Source organism: Pygocentrus nattereri, chromosome 8, assembly GCF_015220715.1.
Source record: "Pygocentrus nattereri isolate fPygNat1 chromosome 8, fPygNat1.pri, whole genome shotgun sequence".
NCBI classification, from domain to species: domain Eukaryota; kingdom Metazoa; phylum Chordata; class Actinopteri; order Characiformes; family Serrasalmidae; genus Pygocentrus; species Pygocentrus nattereri.
The window spans coordinates 10,896,344-10,910,930 of NC_051218.1; the positions used below are offsets into that span (position 1 = coordinate 10,896,344).

At 38.1% G+C, this 14,587-nt stretch overlaps 2 protein-coding genes across 6 annotated transcripts in view; both read right to left on the minus strand.

The window, feature by feature from the left end:
* Positions 1-1,327: 1,327 nt before the first annotated feature.
* On the minus strand, positions 1,328-8,665 carry tnnt2d (troponin T2d, cardiac). The gene is made up of 11 exons (XM_017690275.2): positions 8,628-8,665; positions 8,458-8,465; positions 8,180-8,204; positions 8,026-8,083; positions 7,356-7,472; positions 6,812-6,889; positions 6,564-6,677; positions 5,510-5,622; positions 3,330-3,420; positions 2,770-2,807; positions 1,328-1,550 (listed from the first exon to the last, which is right to left on the minus strand). Exons 1-11 carry the CDS (start codon positions 8,663-8,665, stop codon positions 1,505-1,507), a joined length of 726 nt encoding a protein of 241 aa, XP_017545764.1. The 3' UTR covers positions 1,328-1,504.
* Positions 8,666-11,135: 2,470 nt separating this feature from the next.
* Positions 11,136-14,587, minus strand: part of cald1b (caldesmon 1b) — a 46,055-nt gene continuing 42,603 nt past the window's right edge. For all 5 annotated transcript variants that reach the window (XR_005130586.1, XR_005130587.1, XM_017690273.2 and 2 more), the window contains one exon: positions 11,136-11,991. Coding sequence is in view for 3 of the 5 variants with exons in the window: in XM_017690273.2 (XP_017545762.1) it covers positions 11,978-11,991 (14 nt within the window). In the remaining 2 variants the exon portion in view is untranslated. The remainder of the gene's footprint in view (positions 11,992-14,587) is intronic.

Sequence of the window (14,587 nt, forward strand, 5' to 3'; positions counted from 1 at the left end):
CTGTGATCACCAAGTGACCACAGAAAAGTTTATTTCTTACAAAACCCTCTTTTCACTGTTTGAAAAATACATTTTCATATATATAAAATATGAACTATACTGCAAAAAGTATTCACCCATCCAAATCATTGAATTCAGGTGTTCCAATCACTTCTATGGCCACAGGTGTATAAAACCAAGCACCTAGGCCTGCAGACTGCTTCTACAAACATTAGTGAAAGAATGGGTCGCTCTAAGGAGCTCAGTGAATTCCAGTGTGGTACTGTGATAGGACGCTACCTGTGTAACAAGTCCAGTCATGAAATTTCTTCTCTACTAAATATTCCACAGCCCACTGTCAGTGGTATTATAACAAAGTTGAAGCGATTGGGCACGACAGCAATTCAGCCACGAAGTGGTAGGCCACATAAAATTACAGTGGGGTCAGAGGATGCTGAGGCACATAGTGCGCAGAGATCACCAACTTTCTGCAGAGTCAATCGCTACAAACCTCCAAACTTCATGTGGCCTTCAGATTAGCTCAAGAACAGCTTAGCGAGCTTCATGGAATGAGTTTCCATGGCCAAGCAGCTGCGTCCAAGCCTTACATCACCAAGCGCAATGAAGAGCATCGAATGCAGTGGTGTAAAGTGCCGCCACTGGACTCTAGAGCAGTGGAGACGTGTTCTCTGTAGTGATGCATTACGCTTTTCCATCTGGCAAGCCGATGGACGAGTCTGAGTTTGGTGGTGCTTGTCTGACTGCATTGTGCCAAGTGTAAAGTTTGATGGAGGGGGATTATGGTGTATGGTTGTCATAAAGTCATAGTTTTCAATTATCACTTGCCACAATTCACATCACTATGAGGCAGTATGTCTTAATTATGAGATATAAGCCATTGTTATGGAAGACTCATCATTATTACAACTTACTAAGTGGCTATATATTTTTTTGCGAGTGCAGGCTTCAATAACTTTATGACCCACAGGGTGCATTTGGTCAGAAATGTTTTGGTGACCAGGACATGTACGTGTATCAGTGAACAATCCCCTTAAGGCAAGAGATATGTAACCAACTATTACAGAAGAACATTTTGGTGAGCTTTGCTAAGCTTAGCTTTACAGTTACTGACTGTCGCCCATATGTTGTTTAATGGCACCTCTTGATCCTTTCCATCAATTGTAAATGAAACTGTACACCTACTTTCTTAGGACCTGATTTGAAAACTTACTGCCTGAGGCAAAAAAGCTTTTTTTGTGAAAAAAAGGAAGTGTATTTTAGTTTTTTTTGCTTTCATAAAGATTATAATCATTCATGACAAGCCTATGTCAGAAAGACTGAGCTATTCTTTATTCATAAGGTCAAATGACAGAGAAAAAAACGTCAAGCAGAAATGTACAGCGAATTCTCACACGTAGAGTTGCATAATCTTTAATGACTGGGACAAAACACAAAAGGCTGTACTGTGCACAAAGCCAGAACTTTTCCATCTCTGAGCTTTTGCCTATTGTAGCGGTCAGCACTTCTACCTCAGCCTGCCGCCCACTTTGCCCTTGCCACGTCCCTTCGCACTGCAAAAAAAGAGCCAGAGAGGGCAGTGAGAAAGTTACTGTGCTGATGTAGGGGTAGTAGGAGTTCACAAATACAGCATGCAAACAACACAGCTGCACTATAACATACCTCTCTAAAGAAGATGATCTGAAATACTGCAGCTTTGTTTCATGTGACAGCACTGACACGTTTGTGTAGCTTTTTAGGTCTTTAGTTTAGCACAAAAGTAACAATAGAAAAGCTAACTTTAGTATATTAAAGGGCCCATATCAGTTTCTTCACCTTCACCTAGTGTAAAGGGGAACTCCACCATTTTTTTCAAAAATTCTGCATGAATAAATGAGATGGAAACATTCAGAGTGGTTTGATGTGGACTGAACCAGTCTGGAGAAATTTGCCAAACCAGAATTGTTCAAAGTGGATGTGATAGGCACCAGATGTCTGAAGTGTTTAATGCTTCTGAAAGCTTTGTCACAGAATGTTTATACATTACTACATATGCTGCCTGATGTCTGACACACAGCTTCTTAGTTTTCTTTCATTTTATTTTTGTTATTTCTAAGCACCTAAAGTAACAAAACAATGTGATGTTTAAATAAAAGGTAAAAATAAAAAATCTATGAACCCTTACACCATACAATTGTCATTGTCTGCTATACAGATGTAAATGGTTAGAAATATGCTGCCTGATGTCTGACGCATTGTTTTATGATAGTTTTGTGATAAAGTTTTAGTGTAACATTTTTATTCCAATCATGGCAGAGGAGTACACGCAGGGCAAAATAGTCCCCAAAGAAAACTTTTTTTTCCAGATTTATGACTATTTTACACATAAAAACTAAAAGGACACGTCTAAGTTCACTGGTGGTTTTGGATAGTAAATAAAAGTTATATTTTGTGTTTGTAGTCATATAAGAAATCAGAATCTGTAAGTTTGCCTATAGTGAACAATTTCACATCAAACCACTCTGAATGATGTTGCTTACATCACATGAAATTCGGAAATTGGATTTCCCCTTTAAAGGTACAACCTGCTGTTGTAGTTGTAAGGAATAAAGAGAGGATGCAAAATAGCCATGTAAAAATGGTGGTATAAAACCTACATAAATATTATAGGTGGATCTCAAGAAAAAAGATAAAATTCAAAAATGTAAGATAAGAGCCCTTTAAGGCAAATTAAATTGTGCAAACTTTGTTCCTCAACAGAAAGAAAGACTTTTTTTTGTACTAGACTCTTACCTTTGGTGGTCCTGAACCCGAACAAGAAGCTGAGTGATCTGTGAGAGACAGACAACCAGAAGCTAAGCACTAGCAGAGACAAGCTACAGTACACAGGTTCCCTAATTCAGTTACCAGTTGCTCAGGCTATACATGGCCCATAGATCTTTGAGGCCTTCTGATTAGGCTGCTTTTGACTGTTCCTTGGTTAAAGCTAAAAGGTGACAATGTTTGCAGTTGCTGCTCCAAAAAACTGAAACAGCCTAGCTACTAACATAAAGTATCTTCAAAACTCTTCTGCATTTAACCTGAACATGTGATTGATCACCGGTCAAGTAACTATCCTGTGTCTTTTTTGTTTTTTGTAAAGTAAAATGAATCACTTGCAACCTGAGGATCCTATTCTGAGGATCCACAGGGCCTTCCTAAGAGGCATATTGCCTTGATTTGTGCAGTTTGGCCAGATGATCTTATAGTAGAACATGTTTGAAACACTGCACTCAGATTTCTGCTGACATAAACGGCATGTTTTTCATGTGTGTGTGTGTGTGTGTGTGTGTTAATGCTAGGTTCTCTCTTACATCATACTTCTGGCGTTTCAGCTTCTCAGACAGATCAAACTTCTCCGTTTCCAGCTCCATCATCCACTGCCACAGCTCATTAGCCTTTTCCCTGCACACACAGAGGGACTGAGGTTCAGGGAGGTTTCTCTGTACTGTTAACCTGAGCAGGGCTGAGTGCTCAGCCTTTTCCACAAAGGCAACAAATGAGTATAAACTTTTGCTCCATTCAGAAGCACCGCTGGCTCAACTTCTTGCTGAGTCACTTTAATAGTCCAAAACAAATTTCCTGCATATTTCAAAATGAGTGCATTCTTTGTGGAATGAGTGCTTCTGAAACACTGCGGGATATGGCCCTTCAAAAAGTTACCTAGCACCTGCTTCTTCAGCCAATGAAGGCGCACAGATCTGTTACACTGTTCATGATTTTTTAGTTTCCTATTTTATCCATCCATCCATCCATTTTATTTTAAGCACCTAAAGTATCAAAACAACATACTGTTTAAATACAGTGTAAAAAAACAAACCTCTGAACCTTTACACCATACAGCTGTCTTTGTCTGCAATGCTGATATAACAACAAATGCACTGCGATAACAACAAATATCGCCGAATGTCTTTTTTCAGATCAGTACTTTATTAGAACTATTGTTGTTCACGCTTAGGCCTCTTTAGCAGGTAAAGCAGGACGGAGATCATGCAAACACTGACTGACCATCACACATAAAAGCGTTAGTGAACTGATAGAACACGTTTTTCTGACTTTGTGGGTAAATAAATAAATGAGCACAATATAGAAATATGTGCACATGTGCAGTTCTGACTGGCAAGCGTACAAACACTGTTTCTTTGCTTGTTCACAAAAAGTTATTCCATAGCCACTTGGTTCCTGATGGAGACTGTTTGCCTTCAGTGTTTCGTGCTTTATGACCATTTTAGGTCTCCGGTCTGCAGAATTTGCCCTTGTCGCAACATCTAACTAGATTACACGGTAACGTCTGGCTGCTTCTGCTGAGCGGCGTCATCACTTAATCCGTTTATCGCCCTTAACACGGCGAGAGCTACATTTAATACCTCCCTGGTGAAAAAAATCATAGAACCCATTAAAAGTGTCTGTCGGTTCCTGGTGGTTTTCAGTCGCTAATTGTGTTCTGGGTTGATATCGCAGTGTAAGGGATTCAGATCATTTAATTAGATGCTATGGGACTGATTCCATATACAGTTGCTCGTTTCCTAATGGTTTCTAACGGCAACCATTAAGCCAATTCCCGCTAGGAAGCAAAAGGTTTTATTCCTAACGGTTCTGATCGTCTTCAGCGTGGGTTTCATGAGTTTCAGCAGTAGTGTGTTTGTTTCCATATTAAACCACCTTATAATTAGTCTGACAGGGTTAATGTCCATTCAGTGTGACTCTTGTTGTCCAGCAGTTCGTGATTCGCTGTTTTTCCCTCATTAAAACTACAAACGCCCCGTGATGTCAGAGCGGCGCTGACGCCGTTAACAGGCCGGCGGTGCAGGTCAGGCTGAGTGCAGGCCTGCAGACTGACCCTCAGATTGGCTAATGCATAAAATGACGGACAGCTCGCTCTAATCTGTGGTTGGCCAATGCAAAATGTGATTGCTGGCCAAGAGTAGTTAGTTATTTAATTGGTTGATGTAAAAACTGATTGACAGAGTCCTGCCCCCATTTCTCTCCCCTTTAGGCCTCCGGCCTGCAGCGCTCCCCTTTTTAATTTTTAACGGAGAAATGTCTCATATTTGTGGGTTTCTTTGGTGCTCCAGTAGCCACCTTGACGGTTTTTCTTTTTTTCTCTCATAACACTCCGTCTGGAGGGTCACGTAGCCCTAACACTTCGCCCTACCCCTCTATCTCAACTAAAACTGGGACACCCTACCCTAGACGTGAACTCGCAAAACTAAAGCTAAGGGCTAAGTGGTAGGGGCGAGGGGTGAAATGGGATTCAGGTTGCTCACAGTCCTGAAGACGAACTTTGTGAGGTAAAAGCAAATGAGTTGTAGTGTTTAATATTAAAAATAGTACAAAAATCTAAAATGCTTTCACACTCTCAGCTGATCTAAGACACAGACTATGAGCTTCTGTATGTCTTGTCTGCTGTTATGTTCTGAAGTGTATGAGTTCACACTGTCATCCTTCAGCTGTGAGCTTTACTGAATAAAACATTTGGAGAGAGTCTGCATACTTGAGCTTCTCCTCGCTGAGATGGTCAATATTCAGAGGCTTCCGTCTGTCCGCCAGAATCTTCTTCTTCTTCTCCCTCTCTGTCTGTTTCTTGCCTCCTCTGCGGCCGTCAGTCTGAAAGCCCATTCAACAAAGCACGGTGCACATTGTGTTGCTGTTGTATGTCATATCTCTGAAGCAGAAACTTTACAGGCAAAGGGAAAATCTGTCTTAAATTTAATATGTAGGCATACAAAACTTTATAGACACCAGTTACATTTCAACCTTTAGACCTGTCATTTCATTTTTGGACCATTTCTGATGATCCATTCATCAAGAAGTGTACTTACAATGTAAAGAGCAGCTGGTGTGTAAAGTAGAAGCCAAAACAAAGTTGAGATTTTCATATGACTTGTTTATACTGTCAATTATTGATCTTCAGTCAGGCACATGGACTATCTACACTGACCATCCAATTCATTAGAACCACCTGCTTGATTCTACACTCGTTGTCCATTTTTTCAGCTCCCTGTAACATACAGGAGCACTTTGTAGTTCTACAATTATAGACTGTAGTCCATCTGTTTGTCAGCATACTTTGAAAGCCCCCTTTTCCCCTGTTCTTTAATGATCAAGACCCCCATCGGACCACTATAGAGCAGGTATTATTTGGATGGGGTATCATTCTCAGCACTGCATTGTCTCTGATGTGGTGGTCCAAAATTTGAACAAATTTTAATTTTACAACTTTTTCTGCTTAAATAGTTTATTCTTGGAACCATTACATTTACAAACGTTTTTCAAGGGCTTTGATAAATTTAGCACTGCTGTTTTGCTGTATTTTGTCAGATCATGTATATATCATATACCATGAAAAAGTATTGTGATGTTATATGTTTGCCATATCATCCACACCTACCACACATGGAGAAATTTGGGGATTAGCAGTAACATAAATGATAATATTAATAATTATTTACACACTGGTTTGAATCAAAGTGCTTTACAAAGAAAATAAGCAAAACAAGTCCGTACCTTTACTTAATATTCATAAACAATATACAAAGATGACTCACTCTCTGTTGAAGGCCTCCATATTGGTGGGTCATGTTGGTGAGAGCTTTCTTCTTCTTGGCGTCTTCATCCTGCTTCTTCCTCTGTTCCTCCTGCTCCTTCCTCTCCTTCTCCTCCTGCAGATTAGTTCAGTTTCATCTATTAGCTGAGCTGATTTTAGGCGCTGGACTGTAACAGCTGTATGACAGTAAAGGCTGAGAGCTTTGTATTATTGCTGGCCATGTGACTGAGCTGGACTGCTGGAACTCACCGCTAGTCTGGCCTGTCGCTCCTTTTCTCTCTCAGCTCGGATCCTCTGCTGCTCGGCCCTCTCCGTGCGACGCTTCTCCTGAACACACGCGCACACATACACACACAAGCAGTCAAATTATTTCATTCTTTAACTGTCAAATTCTGCTTATAACTATATAACTTACATATTAGAATAAAAGGTCACGTGGACATGATTTTGGTCATCTTATGTTCTCATAGCAACATCACTTGTGAACTTTGACAGTAACCAAATTTTGACAGAAATCAGAATGTCAATATTTATCACGAAGACTGTTTTAACTTTTTTCATTATACTTCATGATGAAAAAAGTTTTTATATATTACTTTAATACTATTATTATATACTTTATATATTCTGACATACCATATGAGTAGCAGTGTAATTGAGAAGAATCTTACTAACCTTTGACTTTAGTGAGAAATCAGTCAATCACAACCTGGGAGCCGCACACATCACACAGCTGAAAGTCTAACCTAATTCTCAGCTTTAGGGGGCAGTATTGTAAACCTGAAACACTCACGATCCTGTTGACCAGGGCGATGAGTTCCTCTTCCTCTTTCTTCCTCTGGACGAAGTGAGCCTCGATCAGAGCCTCCAGCTCTGCCAGGTCCTTCTCTTGACGCTTACGGTGGATGTCCTATGCGTGCACACACACACACACACACACACACACACACACACACACACACACACACACACACACACACACACGCTGTCCAACTTTTAATTGTCCCCTTGTAAAGTTTCAGAGAATATACACACAGAATATAAATATAACAGCTGTTTAAACTCTCATTACTCGGTTTTTGTGTGGTTTGGTTGGTATAAATGTTACTTTCAATTCTAACCTTATTTAAGATAATAATAATAATATACTTAGGATACGTCCAACAATATACGTGCAGACTTATACTGAAACTTTTTACTCTGTGTGAGTTTACTTCTTACTTCTGTTTTGCCTTTTTATATCCTGTTTATCATGTGAGGTATTGGTTTTCCTCTTCCTTTAGTGAGTTAAACAGGTTTAAGGTACAACATACATTGTAGAACATCTCTTAAGTGAATAATTACAATGACTTAATTACAGAAAAATAATGATGATAATGATAATAATAATAAGAAAACAAACTAAAATAATATAATAATATTGAATCAGATACATCTAATCATTTACATATTACTTAACTTACATCAAAGTCTACTTTTTCTCCCTCTGGAATTTTTGGTGCCTGAATGTTTGTCATAAACCTATAAAATAAAAGGTGAAATTAATAAAGGAGTTTGGCTGATTAGAACAGTGATTAATATAAGATGCTATGACTAAAGAAGAGAAGAGGAACTTACTTAGGTTTGGCTTTTGAATCATCTACTGAATTTAGAAGAAAACAAACGGATGTATCAACACATATTCATCTGAGTAGATAAAAGTAGTAACCAGAGAAGCATTCAGTTTATATCCACTTCTGTACGCAACAGGATGGATGAGCCATTGGGATGGCTCGGTCACACATGCCACGTGTTGGACGAGGGAGCAACGTCTCACACACAGAGGCCGCTGACTGTTTAATGACATGAACACATATCAGCACACCATCCCCCCAAATCAGGAAGAGCACACCTACCTTCTTCCCTGTTTCAACACAAACAGTGAACAGAAACAACATGCTTGTTATTAATCAGGCAATGATCCTAATCATACTAATCAATAATATAAATATATATTTAACATAATTATATTTTATCTCTGTTATCTGTGTTTATGCAAAGTCATTCTCAGACATCAGCTACTCACTGAACCTCCTCGTCCATAAACTCTTCATTATCTGCCATCTTTATCAGCAGTTATTCCCTTAAACACAGCCAAGGATACAACCATATAAGACACAGCATAACCACTCACATAGTGTTAAAATGTCAGCATAGGTAGTTTCAGCACATTTTTTTGTATTTTTCTTTTCATAATGTGTGTGAAACATTTTCAGTGGTGACAGGTCTGGACTTCAGGCAGGCCAGTTCAGCACCCTAAATCCTTTACTGCGGAGCCTTGCTATTGTAATATGTGCAGAATGTGGATTGGCATTGTTTTGCTGAAAGAAGCGAGGCCTTCTGTGAAAAAGACGTTTTATATATTGTTTTATTATATTATTTTATTATATACATATACATATACATATATATATACATATATATATATATATATATATATTTATTTTATTTTTTTTTTTAAAGGTGCCGTCACAGATGTGTAAGTCACCCATGCCATGTACACTAATGCACCCCCAGACCATCACGGATGCTGGCTTTTGAACTGTGCGCTGATAGTAAGTCGGGTGGCCTCTAGCCCAGAGGACGCGGCATTCATGATTTCCAAAAAGAATTTTCAATTTTGATTTGTCAGACCACAAAACACTTTTCCACTTCACCTCAGCCCATCTTAAAAGAGCTTGGGCCCAGAAAAGGTGACAGTGTTTCTGAATTCTGTATATAGTTTCTTCTTATGGAAGTGTTCCTGAGCCCACACAGTGATTTCCACTACAGAACTGTGGGAGTTGCCACTATTGCAGTGCCATCTGAGGGCCTGAAGATTATGACCAGCCAAAACGGGTTCTCTGAATCTTTTAATGATATTATGTCCTGCATATGATGAAATCTATATCTATATTATATTTTATGTTGAAAAACATTACTTTTGAATTTTTGCACTGTTGCAGTCTGTGCAGTCTTTCAGAGAGTGAAGCCCTCCCCATCTTTACTACTGAAAGACTCTCTGTGTTGCTCATTTCATACCCAATCATGTTATTGACCTGTTGTCAATCAACCACCAGGTGTTTTTTCAGCATTACATGACATTACCAGACTTTTCGTTGCCCCCGTCCCAACTTTTTTGAAACATATTGCTAGTATCAAATTCAAAGTGGGCATATATTTTTAAAAAAAAAGTGAAAATTCTCAGCATTTGATATGTTGTTTTCTTATTATTTTAAATTAAACATGTTTAAATGATATGCACAGCATTGCATTCTGTTTTTATTGGCATTTTGCACAGCATCCCAACTAAGCTTACCTCAAGCCTAAAACTCTCTTTACATTATAGTATTTTGCAGTATGAGTGCATCATGCACATAGAATAAAGGAATCTAGAGGTCAAGTCAAAAGCTAAAGGATCTCCAGAGAAAGTCCAGTCAAACAATGTATATCTAAACACTCTGGTTCTGGATCAGTGGACAGCAAAAAAAGTATTACATTTCATTGAAGAAAGACTTGATTCAAATGTGCACATCATTTATGCATGAATAAAATATATTTATTTAATACAATGTTTTTATTCAGTTTGAACAAACTGTGTCAGTTTAATAATGTAATACACCAACACTGTTATGGTTGCACACATTTGAATCACAAAAAATTGAATATGGGGTGGGCAATATGGGGAAAAAATGATATCACAATTCTTTGAGAAATTTTCATGTAACACAATATGCAGCACCCTGTTTACACTGAGGTTTGTTTGATAAGTTGGAGCAAACAATGTAATAAAAATGTGAAAGACAAATGTATTTAGATTTAAAAATACACTTAAAACATATTTAAAAATTACATTTAAAATGATTAGGAACTGCAACCTTATCTGAACTAAGCGATTTACGACGATGGTGATGATGATTATGAAGCATTTCACATATTGCAACACACTAAATCCTGTTAAACAAGACTAATGATTCTGTCTTTGTAATGAAACCTGCAGTTGGTAAGTGTTTAGAGTTAGACAGGGTTCTTCTATGGTTATGATGTCAAGCTCGTCACAATAGAAGCACCTTTTTTGGTGCTATATAGAACTCATTTTAATGCATGCATTACTTTTTGCAGTTGATTCAAAGTGCAAAGGCATCATGTGCTAAATAACAGTGCTATTGATGCAGAGTGGAATTCCTCTTACCGGCTCCCAGAGGAGGAGTACTTCTTCTTTGGCGTGTCGAGTCCAGACAGGTGGGTCCAGTCACCAAGGTTAACATATACAGATACCACGTGACAACACAGCATTTTTATTGGCTTGTGCTAAAGGCCTTAGCCTATTTTTAGACTGTACAAGACTTTCCAAACACCATTCAGTGAAATTCTAAAACCTCACATTCTGTTCGTCCACAGCTGAACTCGCCTGATCCCCAACCCTTTTGAAATTCTATACATTAGAATGGCTGGGACTCATGCAGCTTGTACTGAAGTTAGATAAATGCCCAAAAGCAAAAGTGTCAAAAGGTCAAGCAAAACAAAAAAGACACAAGACAACATTTATTGAGAGTTTTTGTCTCCACTTTAATTGTTACAGATTGGAGGATAATACAGATGCTACACTTTCACAAACACTGATTTTTCTTTTGTTTTGAGAATCTCAGTTACTAAGGTCGAAATTATACTGTAATACCACTCAAACACCACTAGTGGACATTCTGAGGTTGTGCAAAAGTGTGTGAGTCTGCCAACTCTGAGTGCTTTATTTCTGTGTTTGGAAAAGCATGAGGATTACTAGAGCAGCTGATAATAAACAAGTGGAAAATGAACAAAAATGAGAATCATTCACTTATCAAAGTGGATCATGTTGCTGCCTTGTTTCTAATATGCTGAATGTAAAGCTGGGTGTATAGTTAAGCTGTGCTCTAATGTGCTGTGCTAGCAGAGATCATGGCTTCAGAAAGCAAAACAACAAGGTCACTCCAATTTGTAATGAAGCTGTAACATATTGAAGCGAAGTATCTTTACAGACTGGTGATTACCACTGAAACATCAAGAGCTGATGTGCCAAAAATACACAAAATACAACAAGCTACTTCCATACATTTCTTTTGTTATCCAAAGAAATTTGTCCAGGGGAATTAACTCTATTTCATAAACCAGGACTGAACATAGCCTGGGTGTCTGTTTGATTATTGGCTAGTACAAGAAAGAAATACACAGGGATTATTATAATGATATTGTTATTTTGACCAATCTGATAAAAAAAAAATCACACTTTAAGTAAATTTCAGCTTTTGATTCCAACCACATTGATTCCTTTTGGTACCCAAATGCGACATTTATGTATAAAACACACACACTGTACGCTGCGATCTTGTTCTGTCTTCATGAGGGGCCGTTTATCTGTGCTTATTTCCTTGTTCCTGCAGAGAAACAGAGGAAACTGTGGTCCATACATGACAACTCAAAGGCGATATAGACTACAGTAAGGAAACCAGATGCCTGTTCATTGGAATCTCTCAAAGCATGTCAGTATGTTTTCTTTGACCCTGACACGCACACAGGCAGTGCAATACTGTCAGAGGTCTCACAGAGTGACACCAGCGTGATGGACAGATGCCTTTCACATTAGCAAAGGCTTAGAGCATCATTCTTTGGAGCTATTTCAGCTCTAAAACTGTGTTAAGGCAGTGAAGGCCTCATGTGAAGTGAATGAAGCAACAGTACATTAGTTCCTAACTTAATCCCTTATAAGTGCTATTAGCTGCAATGGGCTGTGTATCTCATTCTCTCCCTTAAAACAATAGTAAAACATCCAGATATATGCAGAAATTTAAACAACCCTGGTTAACCTGCATGTTTTGTTAAAAAAAAATAAAACATAAAATGTATAACTTTTGCACGGTCACATTTTATGTTTTTTACTATGTTAAACAATAACATATTTTCTCATTGCCCACCATTATATGGACCTATGGATCAGTTCCTTATTGTCACAACTACATAATTGACATATTTTCAACTTTTACATAGTGTTTGTAGTACTTATGTTACATGAAAAGTCGTAAGAATAACTGAAAGATAAGCCTAGACTTTTAGCCTTTTCTCAAGTTCAAGCTCCACATGTATCAAACAACATATTTCAGATTCAGATTCAGACCCTCTATGGTCATACAGTATGTTCAGAATAACAGTCACAATAAACAATCTAATGCTTAAGGCACAACTCCACCTAATTGGTCATACATAACATCTATAACAACAATAAAAGAACATTTAGAAAAAAATAAGATAATAAAAACCAATAACAATCTCCCTTGCTTAGTGTGTCTGATGTGATTCCACAGAGAAAATCAACAAAATGTGTTTTTGAGTAGGTTCACACAAACAGCTGTTGTCGTGTGACATGTTTGGTGTCTTTTTCTGTAGTTTTGCACTGGAGCTGTGAGGCCAGTGCAGCTAACAAATGAAGGAAGCTTTTCAGTAGATTAGGATGGTGCAAGCGGTATGTCTAAATCATCACATACTTGCATCAAAGAGTTATTTAGTAAACTCTTGCCTTGACTTGACTTGCTAATGTTTTTATGACACAATATACTGTCAGTTATAAAAATGATTGTAAAAAACGCTAAATAGCTAAAAGCGGTAGAGTTTTGGTCTCAGTTTTAATGTTTACTTAACTGATGTCTTTGTAACAGTGTAATGGTCATTTTTGGTAGGCCAGTATTGATTAGCTTTAACACAAGCTTTAGCTTTACTCTAGCTGCCCCATGGTTGACTTGCTGTTAAATGTGATACAAACATTAAAAAATACTGGGGCATTATGGGCAATGTAGTTTATGTTCATGTTTTATATTTTAGCCCAAAAACACACACACACACACACACACACACACACACACACACACACACACACACACACACACACACACACACATATATATATATATATATATATATATATATATATATATATATATATATGTTTTTTGGGCTAAAATATAAAACATGAACATGTACACATTTATTTATATATTTATTATTATTAATTGCTTTAGGAACATCAAAATGAAGATGCCAGAAAGAGTTCTTTTCACAATGCCACAGAAGATCCATTTTTGGTTCCCTGAAGTGCCTTTGAATGGACGGTTCTTTTCAATGGACCATTTTCTTAATGATTTGTGAGTTTGAAGAAACATTTTAAAGCTTAATGCCTCCACATATTATAAAGGTTTTAGAAGAATTCATGAAATATATATAACTAGAACTAGAACTATATCTTTAAAAGGTTTTTTACATGCAGACAGTCGTTCTTCTATGGCATCGCTCAATGAACCTTTGTGGCATTTTTTTTCCCTAGCTGTCAGTCTGACGCCCCTCGCTGCTGTAATGCGACTTGAGGACAGCTGCAGTGGGCAATGTGAGGCGTCATGGGCTACAGTGCTGGTGGCGCAGGCTAAAGAATGGAAATACACAACCTGCCATACACGACGTGCAAGAAGGTCGTGCCTGTAAATATAGAGCTGTGTGACATTCAGACTGTGAGATTTATGGAGGTCCTGGCAGACCACAGGAGATGACGTGTTTGCTGTCACTCTGCTGTCTGTCAAATACCCTCTAGTCATCAGAGCACATGTCTCTCTAGCGAGCACTGTGCTGCCTGACTGCATCTGCTCATTTTTATCTCTTCATACAGTCAGGGACGTTCATAAGATCATAGCAGCACTCAGCTCATTTGATCTACACTGGAAAAAAGGTGAATTGAATTAGCTTGATTCAAACAGAGGAGCTGCTGGCTGTACTTGGGACACTCTAATTTAAGGGGGACACAGCCCAATTTTTTTTTGTCATAGGTGAAAAACTATGCATGGAAACATTAATCTTTGTTCAACCAATCACAATTTAAAACTCCCTTTTGTTTCAAAGTGCGGCTAAGTGTTTTAATAGCTTATCATTGTTCCACTGTACATGCTTTCTATTGAAATATTTCACACACTGAACATTTTGTAACATTGGTGG